The sequence below is a fragment of the Abrus precatorius genome, unplaced genomic scaffold (assembly GCF_003935025.1).
Source record: "Abrus precatorius isolate BTA unplaced genomic scaffold, Abrus_2018 Scaffold9, whole genome shotgun sequence".
Taxonomy (NCBI): domain Eukaryota; kingdom Viridiplantae; phylum Streptophyta; class Magnoliopsida; order Fabales; family Fabaceae; genus Abrus; species Abrus precatorius.
This window is the reverse complement of record NW_020874439.1, coordinates 20,820,285-20,839,160: the sequence shown is the minus strand read 5'-3', so window position 1 is coordinate 20,839,160 and position 18,876 is coordinate 20,820,285. Positions and strand designations below refer to the sequence as shown.

The 18,876-nt window shown below is 28.9% G+C and overlaps 2 protein-coding genes and 1 pseudogene across 4 annotated transcripts; 2 read left to right on the top strand and 1 right to left on the bottom strand.

The window, feature by feature from the left end:
* The first annotated feature begins 891 nt into the window (after positions 1–891).
* Positions 892–2,255, top strand: LOC113850976 (expansin-A8-like). Its single transcript, XM_027481479.1, has 3 exons — positions 892–1,033; positions 1,507–1,819; positions 1,946–2,255. The coding sequence occupies exons 1-3, from the start codon at positions 892–894 to the stop codon at positions 2,253–2,255; spliced, it is 765 nt and encodes a 254-aa protein (XP_027337280.1).
* A 2,572-nt stretch (positions 2,256–4,827) lies between these two features.
* On the bottom strand, positions 4,828–11,268 carry LOC113849343 (MACPF domain-containing protein CAD1-like). 3 transcript variants are annotated; one of them, XM_027479199.1, is made up of 7 exons: positions 10,470–11,268; positions 9,471–9,709; positions 9,193–9,388; positions 9,012–9,089; positions 7,149–7,332; positions 6,866–7,029; positions 4,828–5,911 (listed from the first exon to the last, which is right to left on the bottom strand). In XM_027479199.1, the coding sequence occupies exons 1-7, from the start codon at positions 10,725–10,727 to the stop codon at positions 5,276–5,278; spliced, it is 1,755 nt and encodes a 584-aa protein (XP_027335000.1). In that variant the 5' UTR covers positions 10,728–11,268; the 3' UTR covers positions 4,828–5,275. The 3 variants fall into 3 exon arrangements, with proteins under 3 accessions (XP_027335000.1, XP_027334999.1, XP_027335001.1); XM_027479198.1 differs by having other exon boundaries at positions 4,841–5,911; positions 10,458–11,252; XM_027479200.1 differs by lacking the exon at positions 9,012–9,089 and having other exon boundaries at positions 4,911–5,911; positions 10,470–11,252.
* Positions 11,269–14,529: 3,261 nt separating this feature from the next.
* Positions 14,530–16,805, top strand: LOC113850974 (annotated as a pseudogene).
* Positions 16,806–18,876: the final 2,071 nt, after the last annotated feature.

Here is an 18,876-nt window from a genome sequence, read left to right as displayed (position 1 = left end):
TCCGGATTTAATAAATAATTAAAGGACAATAACGTATTTATCATATAAATAAATAAAAAAAAATTCACAGTAATATAAATACAAAATTTCTTACATTTTATTTAAATCTTTCATTTAACTTATATCTAACAATTAATAAAGAAATAAATTATAACTAATTAGATATAAGTTAAATAAAAAACTCAAATCGAATATAAAATTTTTTAAACTTACACTATTTTCAAAAGATTCTACTTCAAATAAAATATTAATCAATAATAATTAATTATAGAAGTAGAATTAAAGTGTGACTCCAATAAATTTTACTTGCAGGTGTTTAAATTTTAGAGAAAACGTAAATACAGAATTCTAAGTAATATTATTCAATTAAAACTGAAATTTTATCTAATAATGTAATACTAAGATATATTGTATCTTTTTGTATTTTTAAAATAATAAATATATTTCTTATGTAATGTTTTTTTATTTTGATAAATGTTAATAATATATTTACTCTTTAATATATTTTTAATAAATATTTAATTATTGATTAAAATTGACTACAAGCTACTAAATCATAAGTGAAAAAGTCTACTCAAATTTAATGTGAAAATCGCATATTTTTACGTTCATTAATTAACGTCTGGAAAAAAAAATATCTTTCCTTAACTTCGTTATACGGTGTTATTAAGAAATACTAGTAATACATTATTTATATATATTTTTTAACACATTTTTTATTATTGATTAAAATTTATTGAAAGTAAATACTTTTTTTCTGATAAACAATCTTCTATATAAACCTTAATCTCTTCCTCTACTCCATACAACTTCAACTTTATTTAAGTAATATATAGCATCCTTGATCCCAAATCTTCCTAAGTTGTTGTGAACACCACTATGTTACAAACGATGAACACAAAAGCAGTGCAAGTTATGGCATTGTTTCTCTTCCTTCTTGCATGGTTTCCTAGTGGCTCCTATGGCCAAGCGGGTGGGTGGCGCCCTGCACATGCCACATTCTATGGTGGTCCTGATGCTGCTGGCACAATGGGTAACTCAACTCTCACTTTCCATCATTTCAAAACTTTGCTAACAAATTTTAAGCTCTGAATACTCAAGCAAGTTCTAACAAAGTAAAATAAATTATCATTGTTCTAAAAAAACGTTCTAACAAACATTTCATGTATTTCAATTTTAACAAATCCAGCAAACAAGTGTCATAAGTACATAAATTAAGAAACGCTTAACACACTAATAAATATTTTCAACAACAAATTTTTATTAGTCTAAAATTTAAAATTATCTCTTTTTCTTTTTTTTTACTTTATTTTTAATGTCATTTTATACTAAGTAAAACTATTTCATAAAGCTAAATACACAAAATTTTCTTAATGAATCTTCAAGTCGGTCCCCAAATACACAAATATTTTAACTCTTAAAATTTTCAAAGCTCTTTATTAATTCTTAACTCTATAAAATTTTATATGGTTAATTAATAATGAAGTATACATGCATATACACAAGGGGGAGCATGCGGATATGGAAACTTGTTTGCCCAAGGGTATGGAAAAAACACAGCAGCGTTAAGCACTGCCCTTTACAACGGTGGGCTATCATGTGGTGCATGTTTCCAAGTTATGTGTCGCGATGACCCACAGTGGTGCATCCGTGGTGGAAGCGTCACAGTCACTGCAACAAACTATTGTCCTCCCAATGCCTCTCCCTCCAATGGCCCTGGTTGGTGCAACCCCCCTTTGCAACACTTCGATTTGTCAGAGCCAGCGTTCCTACAAATTGCTCAATACCGTGCTGGAATCGTTCCTGTCTACTTCAGAAGGTAATCGCTTTTCATTCAAATTACTCATTACATTTATGATTTTTGTTCTCTTCATTCATACATCTTAAGTTTCTCTAAGATGTACACATTCAGAATAAATGTGGTGCTCTTGTAACATGGTTAAAGGGTGACATGCGTGAAGAGCGGAGGAATAAGGTTCACAATAACAGGGAATAGATACTTCAATTTGGTGTTGGTAACAAATGTGGGAGGAGCAGGAGATGTAAAAGCATTGTCAGTGATGGTAGCTCCATCAAGTGAATGGATGCCAGCGAGAAGAAACTGGGGTCAGAATTGGCAGCTTAATGTGCCTCTGGTTGGTAGTAGCCTCTCTTTCATGGTCACAACCAGTGATGGTCGATCAGTAGCTAGTTACAATGTTATGCCTTCTAATTGGCAATTTGGTGTGACCTATGAAGGTCGTGCTCAATTTTAATTTTATTTTTGTTATTGTTATTGTGATATTAATTGCAAGTAATAAATGAAAAAATAATAACATTTAATAAGAAGAGCATGTGAACATTTATAATATATAAACAACATTTCCTCAATGTGATTTTTTATAAAATTAATTAATTAATTTATCGTAATCAATAATTTTTTTCATTCTATTTATAACAAATAAATAAAGAGTTTATTAATTGAAAAATAGCTATATATATATATATATATAATAATTTATAGTGTATTTTAGAATTATTTATAGCATTAAATAGTTAAATTAATAACATATTTTAAATGAGTGAATATATAATATATATACAAAGTAAATGACTTATTAACATAAATATCACAATAAATAATAATAATAATAATATAAAAAATAGCCACTAGTATTTTGAAAATTTATCTTTATTTATTATAATTTAGAAAAAAATACTAGCAGTCATTTCTTATAAATAAAATTGAAGGAAGTGGTTATTTATTTCATTTATTTTTGAAAAATAGCTATTTAAGATTGTGACACAAGAACTAAAAAAATTTATTTAAATATTTTATTTTTATTAAAAATATTATAAATTTTTCTATTATTCCTATTTTAGAACTTTTTTTATTAATAAATAAATGGTAAAAATGATTTTTGAAATTATAATTATGTTCAAGATAAAATTGAAAAAAATTAATTTTAAATTTTTTCTTTGCTAAAAGATTAATTTTAACTTTAAAATTATAAAATAACTATTATTTCATAATAAATAAAATTGACTGAAGAGATTATCTTTTAGATAAAGGGAGAGTACTATATATTTATATTATGCATTTAAAATTATTTATAATTTTAAATAATTAAATATATTTAATTATATGAATAATGAATGAGTATCTAGTTGATATAAATTTCATAATAAATAAATATATGAATTAATTTTACAATTAATACATTAAAAAAACTTATGTTAGTTATAATTAAAACCAAAAAATTAATAATATTATTAGAAAATAAAAAGAGTAAAAATAAATATTAATTAGTGTCTTATTAAAAAATTAAAAGTAAAAAAATATTATTAATATATTTTCATCTTGTGATTTATAATTTACTACAATATTTTTAATAAAAATTTATTTTGACATTTTAACTTGTATGCTAAAAACACTAATTAGTAAGATTCATAATAAAATTACAAGAATTTTATAATATTTCTATTACTTTATAAAGTAAGTAGTTAAAAAAAAGTATATTGGGTTTTGTTATAATTATTTTTACTTATCCTCTTTCTAGTTGAAATAAAAAAAATTTATTTATTATATTTTAATTTAAATTATAATGTAGGCATATAATTCTTAAAATGTGAAAATTTTAAGTTAATATCTTAAAATTACAAATAAGCATTATAATATATCAATTAAGAGGAGGATACCTCTAGGTTATGCAAAGTTTAGAAAACAAGCAGATGAGAAATTAAAATGAGCTAAAGAAAGTGTGAGGCTAGTGAAACATAAATGAACTTTAAAGAATGTCAAAGGAAAGTTAACAAGAGAATTGAGATACGATTTAAAATGCAAGTGATTTTTATAATAAATTACTAGTAATAACATTGGTATGTCATGAAATAATATAAAGTGAAAAGAATTGTAACGATAATACTGATGAAATTAAAAATGTTTATGTAACTTGAAAATAACAAATGGAGAAGTTAATTGAACAATTCCACATCAAGCACTTCAGCTTTTATATATTTTCATAGATAGACTATTTAATTGTAAAACCTAAAATTTTGAAAGTCTCAAGGAAGGGATTTAAGCACTTCAACTTGCGTGCAAACTCTTACGTTATACTTTTTTTTTGGACATAATTTACGTTTTTGGTCTAAAAACGTATAGTTTTGATGAATTTAGTTTTTGGTGCTTCAGTTTAGTTGCCTACTATATGCAAATCGTATTGGATTTATGAATTTTATTTATTTATTATTATTTTGTATTTTTTAGTAAATAATAATTTTAAACTACGTACATTCTTGAGACCTTATGAATTACGTTTTCGATTCAACAGTAATGGGATTATGTTTATTTAGATATGCTTCAGTTAATCACCGATTAACTCTTGAATCTTAAATATGTAATCTCTCCTTTGGGAAAAGAAATTTTAGAAGAAATCTTAAAACAAATTATGTATAATTATCTTAATTTTAAATTAAAAAAATATATATTCTCTTCAAAAACCTGCCTCCCTTTGTTTCAGCATTTATATACTCAAACATGCATAAATTTTAACTAATAAGGTGTAGGAAGAGAGAGAAATACGCAGTATATTTTGTCGACCCTACAAATATTGTAGGATCTACAAACACACAAAAAAAAATCTTTTCTATTGCAACATCCGTTACTAGAAAGGAGATTTTTCTGTTTAATACTCCATTGATCCCTGAAAACAAAATCCTCCATTCCCTCTTAGATCCTTGTATCCAAGCAAGAACTATATCAGTTGAGTCAAAGAAGACTTCACACATATTGTTGCGGAAGAGTAATGTTAGTTGCTGTGTGTGATGCATAAGCATATGCTAATAGATGCACAAATGGTTAGGGAATATCCCATAAATGAGAACATAGATGATAAGAATGTTCAGGACTTAAATAAACAACTTTTCCTACTTTCTGCTATCCTCTTTTTTTGTTATAGAGAAAGGGGCAGTGAAGGATTTTGTCAATTTGTATTCTCAGTCTATAAGGCTATAAACATTACTTAAATGGGGGCATGGTGGAAACAGGTTCTAACTCCTATGAAACATGGACATCACATGAGCAGCAGCAACGGAAACAGCATTTGCCACCACAATATGCATCCACTAATAATAAATCAACTAGCAGTAAAAGCTTCCTATTCAACTCAGGTCATCAAACCACAAAATGTTTTTACATGTGACAAGAAGGGCAAATTATAGGCACCTACAACACTGCTTTTCTTCTAACACAGGCCACCACTCCACATCCTCATACACAAACTTGGAAGGTGTTAAATCAGTAATTAAGCAATGAATATTTCACTCTCAAAACAATTTTCCCTTTTTCAACCCCAAGCTTTCCACCAGTAACTAACCAATGGCCAGGAGGATCTTGGGGTCCTTTGATCATCTCAGACAAATCAACATACTTCACCAACTTGTTCCCTGAGGTGTTGTTTTCTCTAGAACCAAGGGTGAAGTTATCTGGGTTGGAAGTGTTTCCAGGATTCAGAGTTTTTTGTGACTTGCTTGGGATTTGATCCCACAGTGATCTTCGAATCGTGCAGCCGGGTAACCTTGAATACAAGAGCTTCATGTACAAAACATTCCGTGATCCAAAATCCCACACTCCAAGCTGTGCTCCAGTAACTATGTAAACACCAGAGAAGTCTCCTATGAAGGTTTCAGGGTTCTCAATTGGTGCAGTGCTCACATGAGAAAAATTCTTCCACTTAACAGGCTCAAACCACCGGCTGTCTTGTTCCTCCGGTCCCTGCCACTTGGGAGCACCAATGGCTACATGGCTGTCCCAATATGGATGAAGAATCTTTGGAAGGGATACCAAGTGTTGAACATGAACACTAAGCCGATTCTGCTTGCTTCCCTCTAGACAAAGGCGTAAGCCAGTTACTGGCCTACGTCCAACTGTAATCTGCATTCAAAGAGAACCACCATGTTTAAAGTAAAATTGATTAGATATATGGCACCTTTATCTACACTTTAATGGGTTCGCATGTAACCCATGTAGCAATAGTTATATAAATTTAGTCACCAAACAACAATGTGACTAAACTTATTGAATACGTAGAAAAATTTATCTGGAAGCTTTCTTTTTCAAGCATAAATGCAACTGGAAACAGGTTAGCATACTCTGATACTGTTTCTTTAGTAAAATATTTCACAAAAGGGATAACAATATTATGTTGACACACGGTGGGAAATCATGCTTTAAGGCAAACATTCTCATTATGCAATCTTCACAAAAAGGATATTAACCGAAGAAGAAATAATAAAAGGTTATATGACAACATCAATAGTTAGTTTTTCATAATGTCTTTAAAGCCAATGCTCTCACTTAAAGACACGCTCCCTGTCTCCCACCCCTATTTCCAAACTAGACCATGAGACTCTTGTGAACTATATATTAGGCAAAAGAAAGTCTTGAATTACTTTAACATATTATAATAGGAGAAAAAAAAAATTTGTTAGATCGCTAGTTCTTTTCTATCAAGGCTTGACGACAGCATATAGATGCAGCACCAATTTCAACAACTAAAGGCATCATGTTCAAAAAAGGATGACAAAATCACATTAATATAAGTACTAACACCTATACATCCAAATGAACACATTAGAATTTAGAAATAGAAATAATTTCATTCAGATATATAAATACTTAAAAATGAAAGGTTCAATTTATATCTTGCTCAGAAACTCAAAGTAACAAACCAAATGGCCCCACCCCAGACAAGAAAAGCTCAAAAACAAAAAAAGTAGACTGCCCAATGTACCCACAAACAGGAAATAAAGTACATCTCTTTAGAGGAATCATTGACACTGGATAAGAACTTTCAAAGTGAAGGAAAATGCCACAAATGATCTTTACCTGTTCTTGACTGACATAAAGTTTCTGGCCCATTATGCTGAATTGTAAAGATGGGCACACAGGTTCCTTCCTTTGTTGACCAGGAATCCTGTCCTGTAAAGGAGCCCAAACACGAGGAATTTGAAACTCTAGAAAATACCTAAGTTCTTCAATTGGTGGTTTATCTGAGTGCAAATTTCAGGAAAAAGGAAAAAAGAAATGTGCAACCGATATTAGATTATACACCAAAAAGCCAATTAGAAAAAATTCTATATAATCAAGAATAAAGGATAAATTGACTTACATTCAAGATAAAGACCAATGGCCCGAGTCAAATGCTCCTTGCCAGGTATTTCATCAAGCAGATCAGTTATAGGACAGAAAGTCATCTCAATAATATCCGGGGAGGACTTGATGGTTTTTAACCATTTACTGTGATTTTGTTCCAAATCATCTCCTCCTCTTCTTCTAAAAATGACTGTGACATCCTGAACATTAAGTACTCAAAGAAGTTAAGAGAAAAAAGAAAAGTTGATGAAAACTTTTTTGCTAGATATAATTGGCAGACATTCAACAGATCAGCAGCAACTAACAATCAATAACCACAAAAGACACATAAGTATCATTCTTAATAACAAGTATGAATTCTTCCCAGCACAGCTGCATGCTGATGCATATATCTTTATCCAGAGTTCAAGTGCTCAATAACACACTATGTGATGCAGGTCATATTCCAAAATATCAAGGAAAGGGGAAGTAATAAAGGGAAGAAAAAGACAACCTAAAGGCTTTATATAGGACCAAATTCCAAAAAATTACATGGAAAAACAAGTTGCACCAAATCAGTAACAGATTTGTCACTCATGGCCATTCATAGCTAAAAATGATTGGGCATTGATGGGGAAAGAGATGTCCATATTACCAGTGCCTTGGCCAGTGCCTTGGTTCTAAATTACCGACATTTTATCAACATTCATCAGTGTATTAATTTTAGCATTGCTGTGCACACCAAAACAAAGAAGGATTTTCAGATTAAAGTTTTAAAGCCATCAAATGAATAAAATGAAGGAAACTACTTCAATAAGATAAATGGCAGACAGAGTCGCCTAGGATTCTGTCGTGTACTGGTTTGCAGCCTAATAAGAAAGGCCTTAAAGCCCAATGAGGAGAAAGCTTCAAAGGTAACTACTCCCAATCACAATTAGAGATTACCATTTCTCTCAGTTACTCATTCGGACCATAAAAATACTAAAACTCCCCTTACAAAGGTATGCTAATTCTCTTTTTCTAACCCTTCTTCCTACCATTTCTCTTTATGCTCAATAGGACTATTAATTGAAAATAGTTTCTCCTGTATACAAACTTAACAAAGTCCCTCCTTACTTGGGCAATGGAGCGTGTCATGAGAGACTCCAATCTACATATTTATAGTAGATGTCCAAGCATTCCAAGAATTAAGACTTTGGAAAGAAGACCAAGACTGAGGGACTAGAGCTCAATCCATCTCAGTACAACAAACCTCATTAAATTTTCTTACACATTCTCAAATCTTAAGAACATGAGGGAAAATAGATCACAAGTGTAGGTAGGAAATAAGTAAAATGTCTATTACCTTGGAAGCACTGATACTTTAAAATGTCTTTCATACTGGTGACACATATGTAACTGTATGATACTTTACTCGATCAACATCAAATACTGCTACTGACAATTTCTAGTATTCAATTGTCATCAATGACAAATGTTGAAAATTAAAACCCTCATCTTCTATTTCCCCCCACAGCCAAGTGTACGGCTGTCCATTTTTTTGCTAGATATCTTGTGTAATGTGAGTGTGTATAAAATGTTCTGTGAAAAGATGCACACAAATTTTTACATATAAGTAATGTCAGATTATGCTATAGTCACATCCTAATTTTTTATGAGATGACATATCCTTGTGCCATACTGGTATTATATCCAATACTGTACCTGTAACTGTACAAGCATTGCAGCTATTAACAAGCCAATGTTAGGAGCTTTCAACTGTTTATGCCAGTACAAATACCAAGGAATGCATAAAGGGATGTGGAAATTGAAAATCAGGTTAATTTGTTAGATGTAGAAATCATCATGTTTTATGCATACCGGTAGGATATATTCATAAAATTAAAACATATATTCATACCTCTTTCCCAGTAGGATATGTTGCACTCGTGGGTTGAGGGTAAATCCCTTGACTATTGAATGAAAAGGGATCAACACCCTGCAAAATATATAATTAAAATAATCAAGAATTATACATATTGCTATCATGAATCTGAATCAAATAAATTTAAGCAAGAAAAGTGGAGTTGAAGTGAACTAGCCTTATCCTTGGACTTTGTTTGACCTGAACTTGTATGGCTATTGATGTCCGAGAACCTCTGATTTCCAATATCCTCAATATAGTTTTTAATCTCCAACTTTGACAAAGGAGAAGTATGGTGTTGTTTAACATAAATAACATCTTTACCACCAATAGTTATTGACGTAATGACATGTGTCCCAAAATTTTCAATAAAACTGTCAAAATGTAATTAAAAGTCAGGAACAATCTGAAGATCTCTTTGTTAAAGCATCATATAAATAACTTGTATAAACATACCTTGCCAAGGACAGTGGGTCCCAATTGACTGGTACAGCCTTTTTGACATTTTCTTGCAAGATCAAGCGGGATTTTTTAAGCTGAACCTTTGCGAGGGGAATATAAAACCCATCTGAAGACAAGGTTTTTGTGGCTGCAGCATCAACATCTTTTGAACCAGTAAAGCTAAATGCAGAGTTAAAGCTCCCAAGAGGAAAGCTCCCTGAGATATTTGCCCTTTCGTTAAAGTAGTCCACCATCTGCAATCACAACAGAACTATCATAAACAATGGCTAGTTGGGTGGCCAAGGACACTGTTACAACATCTGCCAACAGTCAAATATGACTTTTTTTTCAATACAGTGCAATTTGAAATTATAATATAGTTTGTTTGTCTCAAAAACTTAATGCATGCAAAATATTAGGGATCAAACTACATGCTATGAAAGCAATCTACAAAAATAATAGATAGCATAAAAGATAACTGTTAATAGTACATATGATTTGGAAATTTCTCCCATACAAGAAAATCATCTAAGGTGGAAAGGAACCATTCTCTGCCAATGCCAATATCATGGTATTGTTGTCCATGCACAGGTTTGCACAAGATATCTAGCATAAGATAGGTCCACCCTTAATTATTTTAGTTTAAGCTACATGCCAATATATTTGAAAGAGCCACTATTTAATCATCCCCAACCTTATAAAAACCATATAACACGTTACACACTATGCTAAGGAACAAACAAAACCATCCTCAAGAATATCACTTTGAGGGTTTTTACAGAACCATTACCAGCAGTCATTCCACACCACAATTTCATTACACACAACCCAAAGAAGTGTCAAGTTCACCAAACAACACACAGATATGCACTCTATATCGAAGAACCATAATTAAACATAACTGAACAATATACACGCTAAATTACATTGAAGAACCAATTTTCAGCAAGAACATTTTCACAAAACAAGAAAAAAAAAAATTCTAAAGAGAAAATTTTCCACCGTGAAATTCACCTCTTGGAAACTTCGGACTCCAGAACTCTGACGCAGCACGGGCTCCGGAAAGCTTCCAATGTCCCAGGAAACGGTGGGAACAACCACATCATCATGCAAACACAGGTTCCTGTGGTGTTCTTCATCAATCTCAACTACCCTAGACCCTGAAACTCCTTTACAATAAAGCAACCTCGTATCGAAGTTCACATCAAAACCCCTCCCTAATGCTTGCAAAGCGTTTGTAGCAGTGTGCAACGCTGCTACATGCTCCCCCATAGCTCATCAAAACTCGTTTAGCCACCTCAAAAGACTCTTCTTTTACGCAATCAGACGAAAACCCAATTTTGAATTGAACTAGAAGGTGAATTACCTCAGCAATCGAAGCGAATTAAAACGACCCACATGCACAAATTCCACGAAACCCACAAAAAAGAACGCGATTTTAACTCTTTAGCTACGAGGGTATGTGACTCATTGAAGGGTCATGATCAAACCCTTCTCTTCACAATTTCTCTTTCTTCTGCGTTCTCAACCAGTTGACCCAGTAAAAATCATGATGTGCAAGAACAACCCCAATCGTTTGAAGGTGGAATGGATCTAAGAGCGATGAAGATTTAGATTAAAATGCAAAATCTGGTATGGTTTGGGTGTTAGCTTCATCTTCTGGTGCCTGCCGCTGATTTTCTCTCTCTAAAGAGTTTCTCTCTGTAAAACAAGAGACTCTCTCTCTACATTGACATTATCGTACAGTGTAGTTTTCTTTTCTTTGTTTGTTTCTAGTTTTCTACCTTTGGAGACTATTGTTTTGTCTCTGCGAAGAAGCATTGACTTGATTTTCAGTCATATGTATTTACTTTTCATCGAAACGTTTGCGTGTTATTTTGCCTTACATCTTGACCGTCCATTCCCGGTCCAAACATGTGCGTCCAAGTTTGAAGTCATGGACTCTCTTTAAGATTCCCACTTTTCGTTTTAGTCCTCTAAATTCTAAATATTTAGGATTTTTTTTTACCGCATAATACAATTTAAAAAACGATTTCTTTAAAAATTATTTCCTTAACAAGTGTTTTTTTTTCCCATATAAAAAATCAAACAGTATTTTGGACCTGCACGATCAATACTAATTTGTTTTATTTTTTAAATTAATTAATTAAATAAACATAAATATCGAGTAAAATAAAAGCAATAATTAATTAAATAATTTTTAAAATAAGCCTCACATAAATTTAGACGATACTTGTCATATTTTTTTTGGAATATTAATTTAAAATTAAAAATACTAATTTAAGATGGATGGCCAAAAAAAAAAAAATACGTCTCAATATAAAAACGTATTTATATATCACTCTAAGAGTCTTTCTTTCTCTTTTTACTTTTTTCTTCATTCATTTTTGTTGGCGCCTAAGCTTTTATCATTATAGGTTACTTTGAGTAATTTTGGTTGTTTTTGTGCATTATGTGTAATATTGAGAGAGAAATTATCTAGTAATATTTATTTTATAAATTATTTAACTTTTGTTTGATTTATGATAATTAAATAACAAGTTTACATATTATTATTTTAGGTATTGGTGGTAAACTGGAATTATAATTTTGTAGTTACTTAAAGTTAATGAAGAATTTATATGAATTATCTTGTATTTTTTATAATTTTTAATATATAATATTTATTTGATAATTTTAAATAAGAATTAGTTGAATTTGTGATTTATTATTAATTTTAGTAGTTATATGTTAGAATAAGTTATTTATGAAAAATATTTGACTCCTTAGAGTGAAATTGAATAAGTAGTTAATAGCAAAAAAAAAAAAAACAAACAAAAAAAATTGAATAAGTAGTTATTTTTGAAAAAAAAAAGGTAATTACAGTAAATTTAAAAATTATTTATTTATCCAAAAAAATTAATTTAATTCTTGTTAATGATAGTAAAATTTTAGTGATATTAAATTATTTTAAATATAGGTGAATTAAGTTTAGTAGGTTTTAATTTATAATATTTGTAAGTGACATAAATTTGAAATAAATATATTAATGTTTAAGAAATTCTAATTTATAATTTTGATGTTTTTTATTACAAAATGTTTAATAGTGATTACATCTTCTCTCACTTAAACAATTGTCCAACAATAATGCAATGCTTATGGACTAATTCATGATTCAGCAGAACAACATGGTTTGGTCTTATTTGAGAAACAAGAAGAGTCAAAACACCAAGTTGATCGATGAATGAACAACGTTCATCTAATCCACAACCTTTGCCTCTCCCATCTCTAGAGATAGAAACAGTCTAAGTCAGGCCAGACTTTATTCTAAACAAGCCGGACCTGTAACATAATTATTAAGCCTGAGGCTGATCTGTTACCTGTTAAAGGTTTTATTTTAGGCTTGACCTGACCTGTTTAAGTGACCTGGCCTGGCTTGAAACCTGTTAACAAAGTCTGTTACAAAAAATATATATATATTAATAAAAATATAAATATTTTATTATCAAATTAGTTTATACATTTTTTTAATTTCTATTTATGTTCTTAATAATTATTAAATAATTATAATAATATTTATATAATTTTATAAATAATTTTTAAAATATTATTTAAGTATTAATTATAAATATTTTCTATTAATAAAATTTTTATTTATATTTTTCTTGATTTATTTTTTAAAATTATATAAATAGTAAATATTTTAGTTTTATTTTAGAAACATATTTTGTTTATTTAAAGACATCTTATATTCAACAAATAAAATCATAGTAAATACATAAAATTAATAAAAAATAATAACATCTACACAATTTGTTGAATCAATTAAAAGAAAATTATTATATTTAAAAAAAATTTAAACTTAATGCAATATATATATATATATATATATATAATGACAATAATAATAATTATTAAATTAAAAAAATAATTACAAAAAATAACACTTACAAAAATTTTTGAATCAGCTAAAAAAATTATTATATTTTAAAAAATAAATAAATATCGTCATTATAAAAATTGTAAATGATAAATACTTATATTATAAAATTCATAGATGCAGAAAAATAACAAATGAGCATAGGAAGAATTATTAAATTTTATATTTAAATTAAAATAACTTATATTTTTAAATTTTTATCTTAATTAAAAAATATGTGATAAAACTTAATATAAAAATTTAAACTTAATGTACTATATATATATATATATATATATATATATATATATATATATATAATAATAACTATTAAATTAAAAAAATAATTACAAAATATTTAATTTTATTTGTTTCATTAATTTATTATTTTAAATTAACAAATAAATATAAAATTAACTACACTATAATATTAATGTAATATAAAAAATATTACTGATACAATAAATTAAAACACATACTTATATATTACATATAAATTGATAAATTAATTAATAATTTAATTAAAACATGTGCAAGTTACAAAAATATATGTTATTATATAATTTATTTATAATTATATTATTTGTTACATGGTTTGGTTATATATATATATATATATATATATATATTATAATAAGTTTTTTATTTTATTTTGTTATCATTTTTTTTTATAAATTTTTACTTTCAAATAAAATATAATTCATATTTAAGTAATTTCTATTTATTATAAATAAAAATAATTATAACATAATATATTAATATAATAATTAAATTAATAATAATAAAATTAAAAGTATAAAAAATATGTTAATATGATTTTATTATTTTATTTTTAAATTTTATTTTGTTTAGTTTTTATTACGTCTTAATCTTGTTTAAAGATTTAACTATTTTTTAAATTGTTTAAATATAATAATTTATTATTAAATAAATTTATTATTTAAAAAGTGTAATCATGTATAAATATTTTTAATTTTTAATAGAATATAATTTTTATTTATTATAATTATAAATAAATAAAATTATAACATAATATATTAATTTAATAATAATAGAATTAAGAATATAAAAAATATATTATTAAATAATTTTATTATTTAAATATATTTTGATAGCTCAAACCTTAAAAAAAAAACTGAGACTGATTTATTTATTAAAAAATTCAGGGCAGTTTACATGTCTCTGAGTGGTGCTTTGAAGGCTTCAGGGATGGCTAGTGGTCTTCTACATGCTTCTGGACCTTTGCCACTTCCACCAACTGGACTACTTAGAAACTTTCCATATGAGGAAATTGCTACTGCTTGCCACAACTTCTCTTCAAATAGATGCATGTCAGAATGTCTTTCTTGGACAATATATAAAGCTTCATTTGGTGATGATGCTTCGAGTTCAAAGAAGTTTGAAGCCACTGTGACGCGCCTTCAGTCGTCAACTCAGGTAATGTTCTCCATTCTGCATTATCACTTTCATCTCTTTGTATCCTCATACCTAGTAATAGTAAATGATGACTGGTCATACTAATAGCTGCTGCTTCCTTACCAAATAGGGAGAAATGATGCCTTCTTATCTTTGAATCGCTAGATTTCAATATTTCTTGTACTTTTTTTTTTCTTTTTTCCATGAGATATGTCAATATGTTATACCTTCTGAATTTCCCAATATACACTTAAGTGAATTTAGGTGTTTAAGAGAGGCATTTAAGATTTTAGGTTTGTTGATTGTTGTCATCCAACTTGCTAGTTAACAGCAGCCTCTAAACCTTATATTTCTCTGTCCTTCATATTCTGTTATTTCTTGATGCATATTTGAATGTTTTCAAACCATATTGGAATAAAATGCTGGAAATTGTTAAGAATTGCATTGATTCTGGTTCAAATGTGAATGTGAATAATTGTTAGCCTTGTGTTGAGAGGAATATGATTTTTCTCCCATGGCAGAAGTAGAAAGCAGCTTAGAACTTTCTGACATGGTCAACATGTATGTTATGTCTCTTGCTGGGCTTGAAGGAATTCATAAATGAGGTTAATACTCTTGCATCTTTTCAACATGCAAACCTCTGTAAATTGCTCGGATTTCATGCACGTGATGGCTCTGAACCACGGATGTTGGTTTATGAGAGAGGCTATACCATGGAAGCTTGGACCGCCTGTTGTTTTGGGAGATCTGATGGCCCTTCAATTGATTGGAACACATGAATGAAAATTGCCATATGCGCTGCACAAGGTCTTACTTTCTTGCATGAAGAAGGGCCTTTCCAGGTAATGAACTCTCTCTTATTAGCTTAGTTTGGTGTAAAATGTATGTTGAATTTTTTAGGTTCCTTTAGTAGACTAAAAATTATAAAAATGGTACATACATTTCTATCTTTGCTGATGCACATCTTTATCTCTTGCAGGCAATGTATAATGAATTTTCAGCAGCCAACATACAGATTGACAAAGATTTCAGTGCAAAGCTTTCTGGATACGGTTGCGCTGGACATGTTCCTGAAGAAGAGATTTCAAGCAATTCATCTGTATGTTCATTTACTCAAAACTGTTGTGTTATAAATTATCCAATTATTCTACCTGTATCTTATTTGGGATGTATGATTATTTCGCAAGTCTTGTTCTTAATTCATTCTCTTCTTCAATTTATTATTATACAGGCTGTTGGAAACCTATCAGTGGAGACATTGGAAAGAGGAATTCTTACTCCAAAAAGCAATCTATGGAGTTTTGGGATTACCCTTTTGGAGCTACTTACTGGCAGAAAGAATCTTGATAGCCATCACCTCAAGGAAGAGAGGAACTTAGTCAAGTGGAGCCGGCCTTTCCTGGCTGACGATTTTCGACTGTCACTGATTATGGATCCTAAACTTAAAGGTCGTTTTCCTACCAAAGCAGCGAGAGCAGTAGCTGACATTGCACAAAGATGCCTCCAAAAGGAGCCATCAGAAAGACCAACCATGAGAACCATTGTTGGGCATCTCAAAATGATACAAGATATGAAGTACTCTTGTTGGTTCCCTCTACAAGAGCCAGCACCTATGTCTTCAAAACAAATTTCAAGATCACCAAGTCTTGATGGCATCACATGTCATGCAGGTAAATCGAGTCTCTCTCCATCGCCACCATCCTTAGCCAGACCATCTGATTCGCCTCCAAGATGGTCTGGCATGCCCACACTGCATCCTCCTCTCCGCGCCTGTTCCTCAACACTATCTATGGAGGAGCATGGTAGACAGGAAAGCAGGAAGTCATCATCCTCAGTGTGTAGGAGAGCAAGTATTGAAGGATATTGACTATCTGTAATGTTTCATTATTTCTTTATATTATTATTATTGTGTGATTCAACACACATGTTTATAGGAGATAAAAATTTGATTCTTCCACCTTGCCATCTCTCCATGATGCCGAGAACATGTTCTTTTGTAGATAGTGCAAAGGGTGGTCATATTAGGTTGAATTAATTACACCATTAAAATAAAAATTTACATGGTTCTCGAACACTTTGCTTCTTTCTCCAGTCAACACTAACATGGCAAGAAAATAAAATAAAAGGACTTGTCTAAGTTACTTCTAGATGTAAATAATCTTATCATAAAATGGACTACTGAAGGTAAGATATTAGATTAAAAATTGTATCAATTTTTTATAGATCAATTTTATTAATTCATTTGAGATGAAGTTTGATTGGCTGAGATTTGGATGGGGGTGTGTTTTCTGGCAGGAGGAGCAAATTTAAGGATATTGATACTTGTCCTGAATTTGACCATAATAATATTTATATCAATCACAACAATTGTTAATTATAAAGTTTAATAACATTTTTGGACAACTAACGATAATATGGTTTGGTTCTTATTTTATTTTAATTTTTTAAAGTTCTTAAAAATTATTTTTATGTATTATTTCATTTAAAATATGTTTGATATTTGAAAAATTAGTTTTTTTATCTTTTTATTTAAAATCTTCCTTTCTTTAGCAAGTTATTTTACTAATTTGTTTATAATTATTTACCAACGAGGATATTATAGATAATTTCTTTTTGTTTGTAATTTTAAAATCTATTTGTTTTAAAAATTGGTCTGTAAATCTATTTATATATGTATGTTTTTTAGTAATGTTGGTTATTTTCTTTCTTTTAATTTCAATTTGATTTATGTATTATTCACACATATAAATATTTATAAAATTTCTTTAAATCTAGATTTATCAGTAATATTATCTTAAGTTCTGCTTTGTAATTTCAGAAACACCTCTTCATTTGCAATTTTGTTGATACAAATCTTAATGATATTGTGTCAAAAAAGCTTATTTTAATAGAAAGTACTCCTTTCAAACTTGTTAACACGATTAAAGATTTAAAAGAATTAGTTACTAAGTTGCATCATGTGGATGAATTTGTGATAACAATAAAAATATACTTTTTAAGTTTTATTTATAATTTTTATTTTGACTTATTATGTAACTAAATTCTTCAATGATGCTTTTATTTGTACTATTTAAGTTGATTTAGAACATAATCAATACCATTCTTTTCAAAGTTTGACTTATTTAATGCAAATCTTGACGAGGACAGAAGATTTTGTTGTTAATATTTTGAAACTTTACATTTATATTAGACCTTACTTGAGAGATGTTTTCAAGGATCCTACAAAAAAGAAAGTTAGTTTTACAGGGTAGACTTTACATTTAATTTGATATATTTGTTTCATTCAATTAACCCTATTAGTAATAAATTAAGTTATGCATGGTGCTAATCATGATGTTGTGTGTGGCTTCAAAGTGACTTTGACATTTACGTATGTAATTTGTTCGACACTCATCAAGTTTGTTTTGAAGTTTTGACTTTTCAAAATTAAGATTATTTTTTTACCAATAAGTTAACAAAATTGTATTAGCTTATTTGGTAATATGAAAACTATGATAAAAATTTTATTATTATAATTCTCTTATTTTTTATAACCTAAATTAATTAATTTTATTGCATTAATTAGGCTTCAAAGGTCTTAAAATTAGAAAAAAAAGAGTTTGGAGTATCTTCTAAGTCATTATTGTAAGTTCACAACAAACAGAGTATGTTACTTTCAAAAAATTTTTCCTTAAATTTTTCGATCCAGCCTATCCTATCATAGTCTAATCTTTTATTGTTCCTTCTAACATGATTTTTTTCAAAAAAAAAAAAAAAGAAACTTAAATTATGGAAGTTTTATGATTAAAATTCTTGCAGATATCAAACGGAAAATTGGAGATTGCGTCCAATTCTTGATGAAATGTTAAGGTATAAATGTAACATGAACTTATCAAATTTACTCTCTCCTAAATTCTTTCTTTGTTTTAGCTCATATTTAACTATTATTATATATTAGTTTTGTTTTATTATTTAAGTCTAGTTTGAATTTATACTTATGAATATTTTGTCATAATTATACTAATTACTTAAATCTATTTAATTACTTTTCTAATAACATATATGCTAGAGATGATAAACATTATTTGCTATACATATATGATTTAATGAGAATTGAGTTATTTGTCT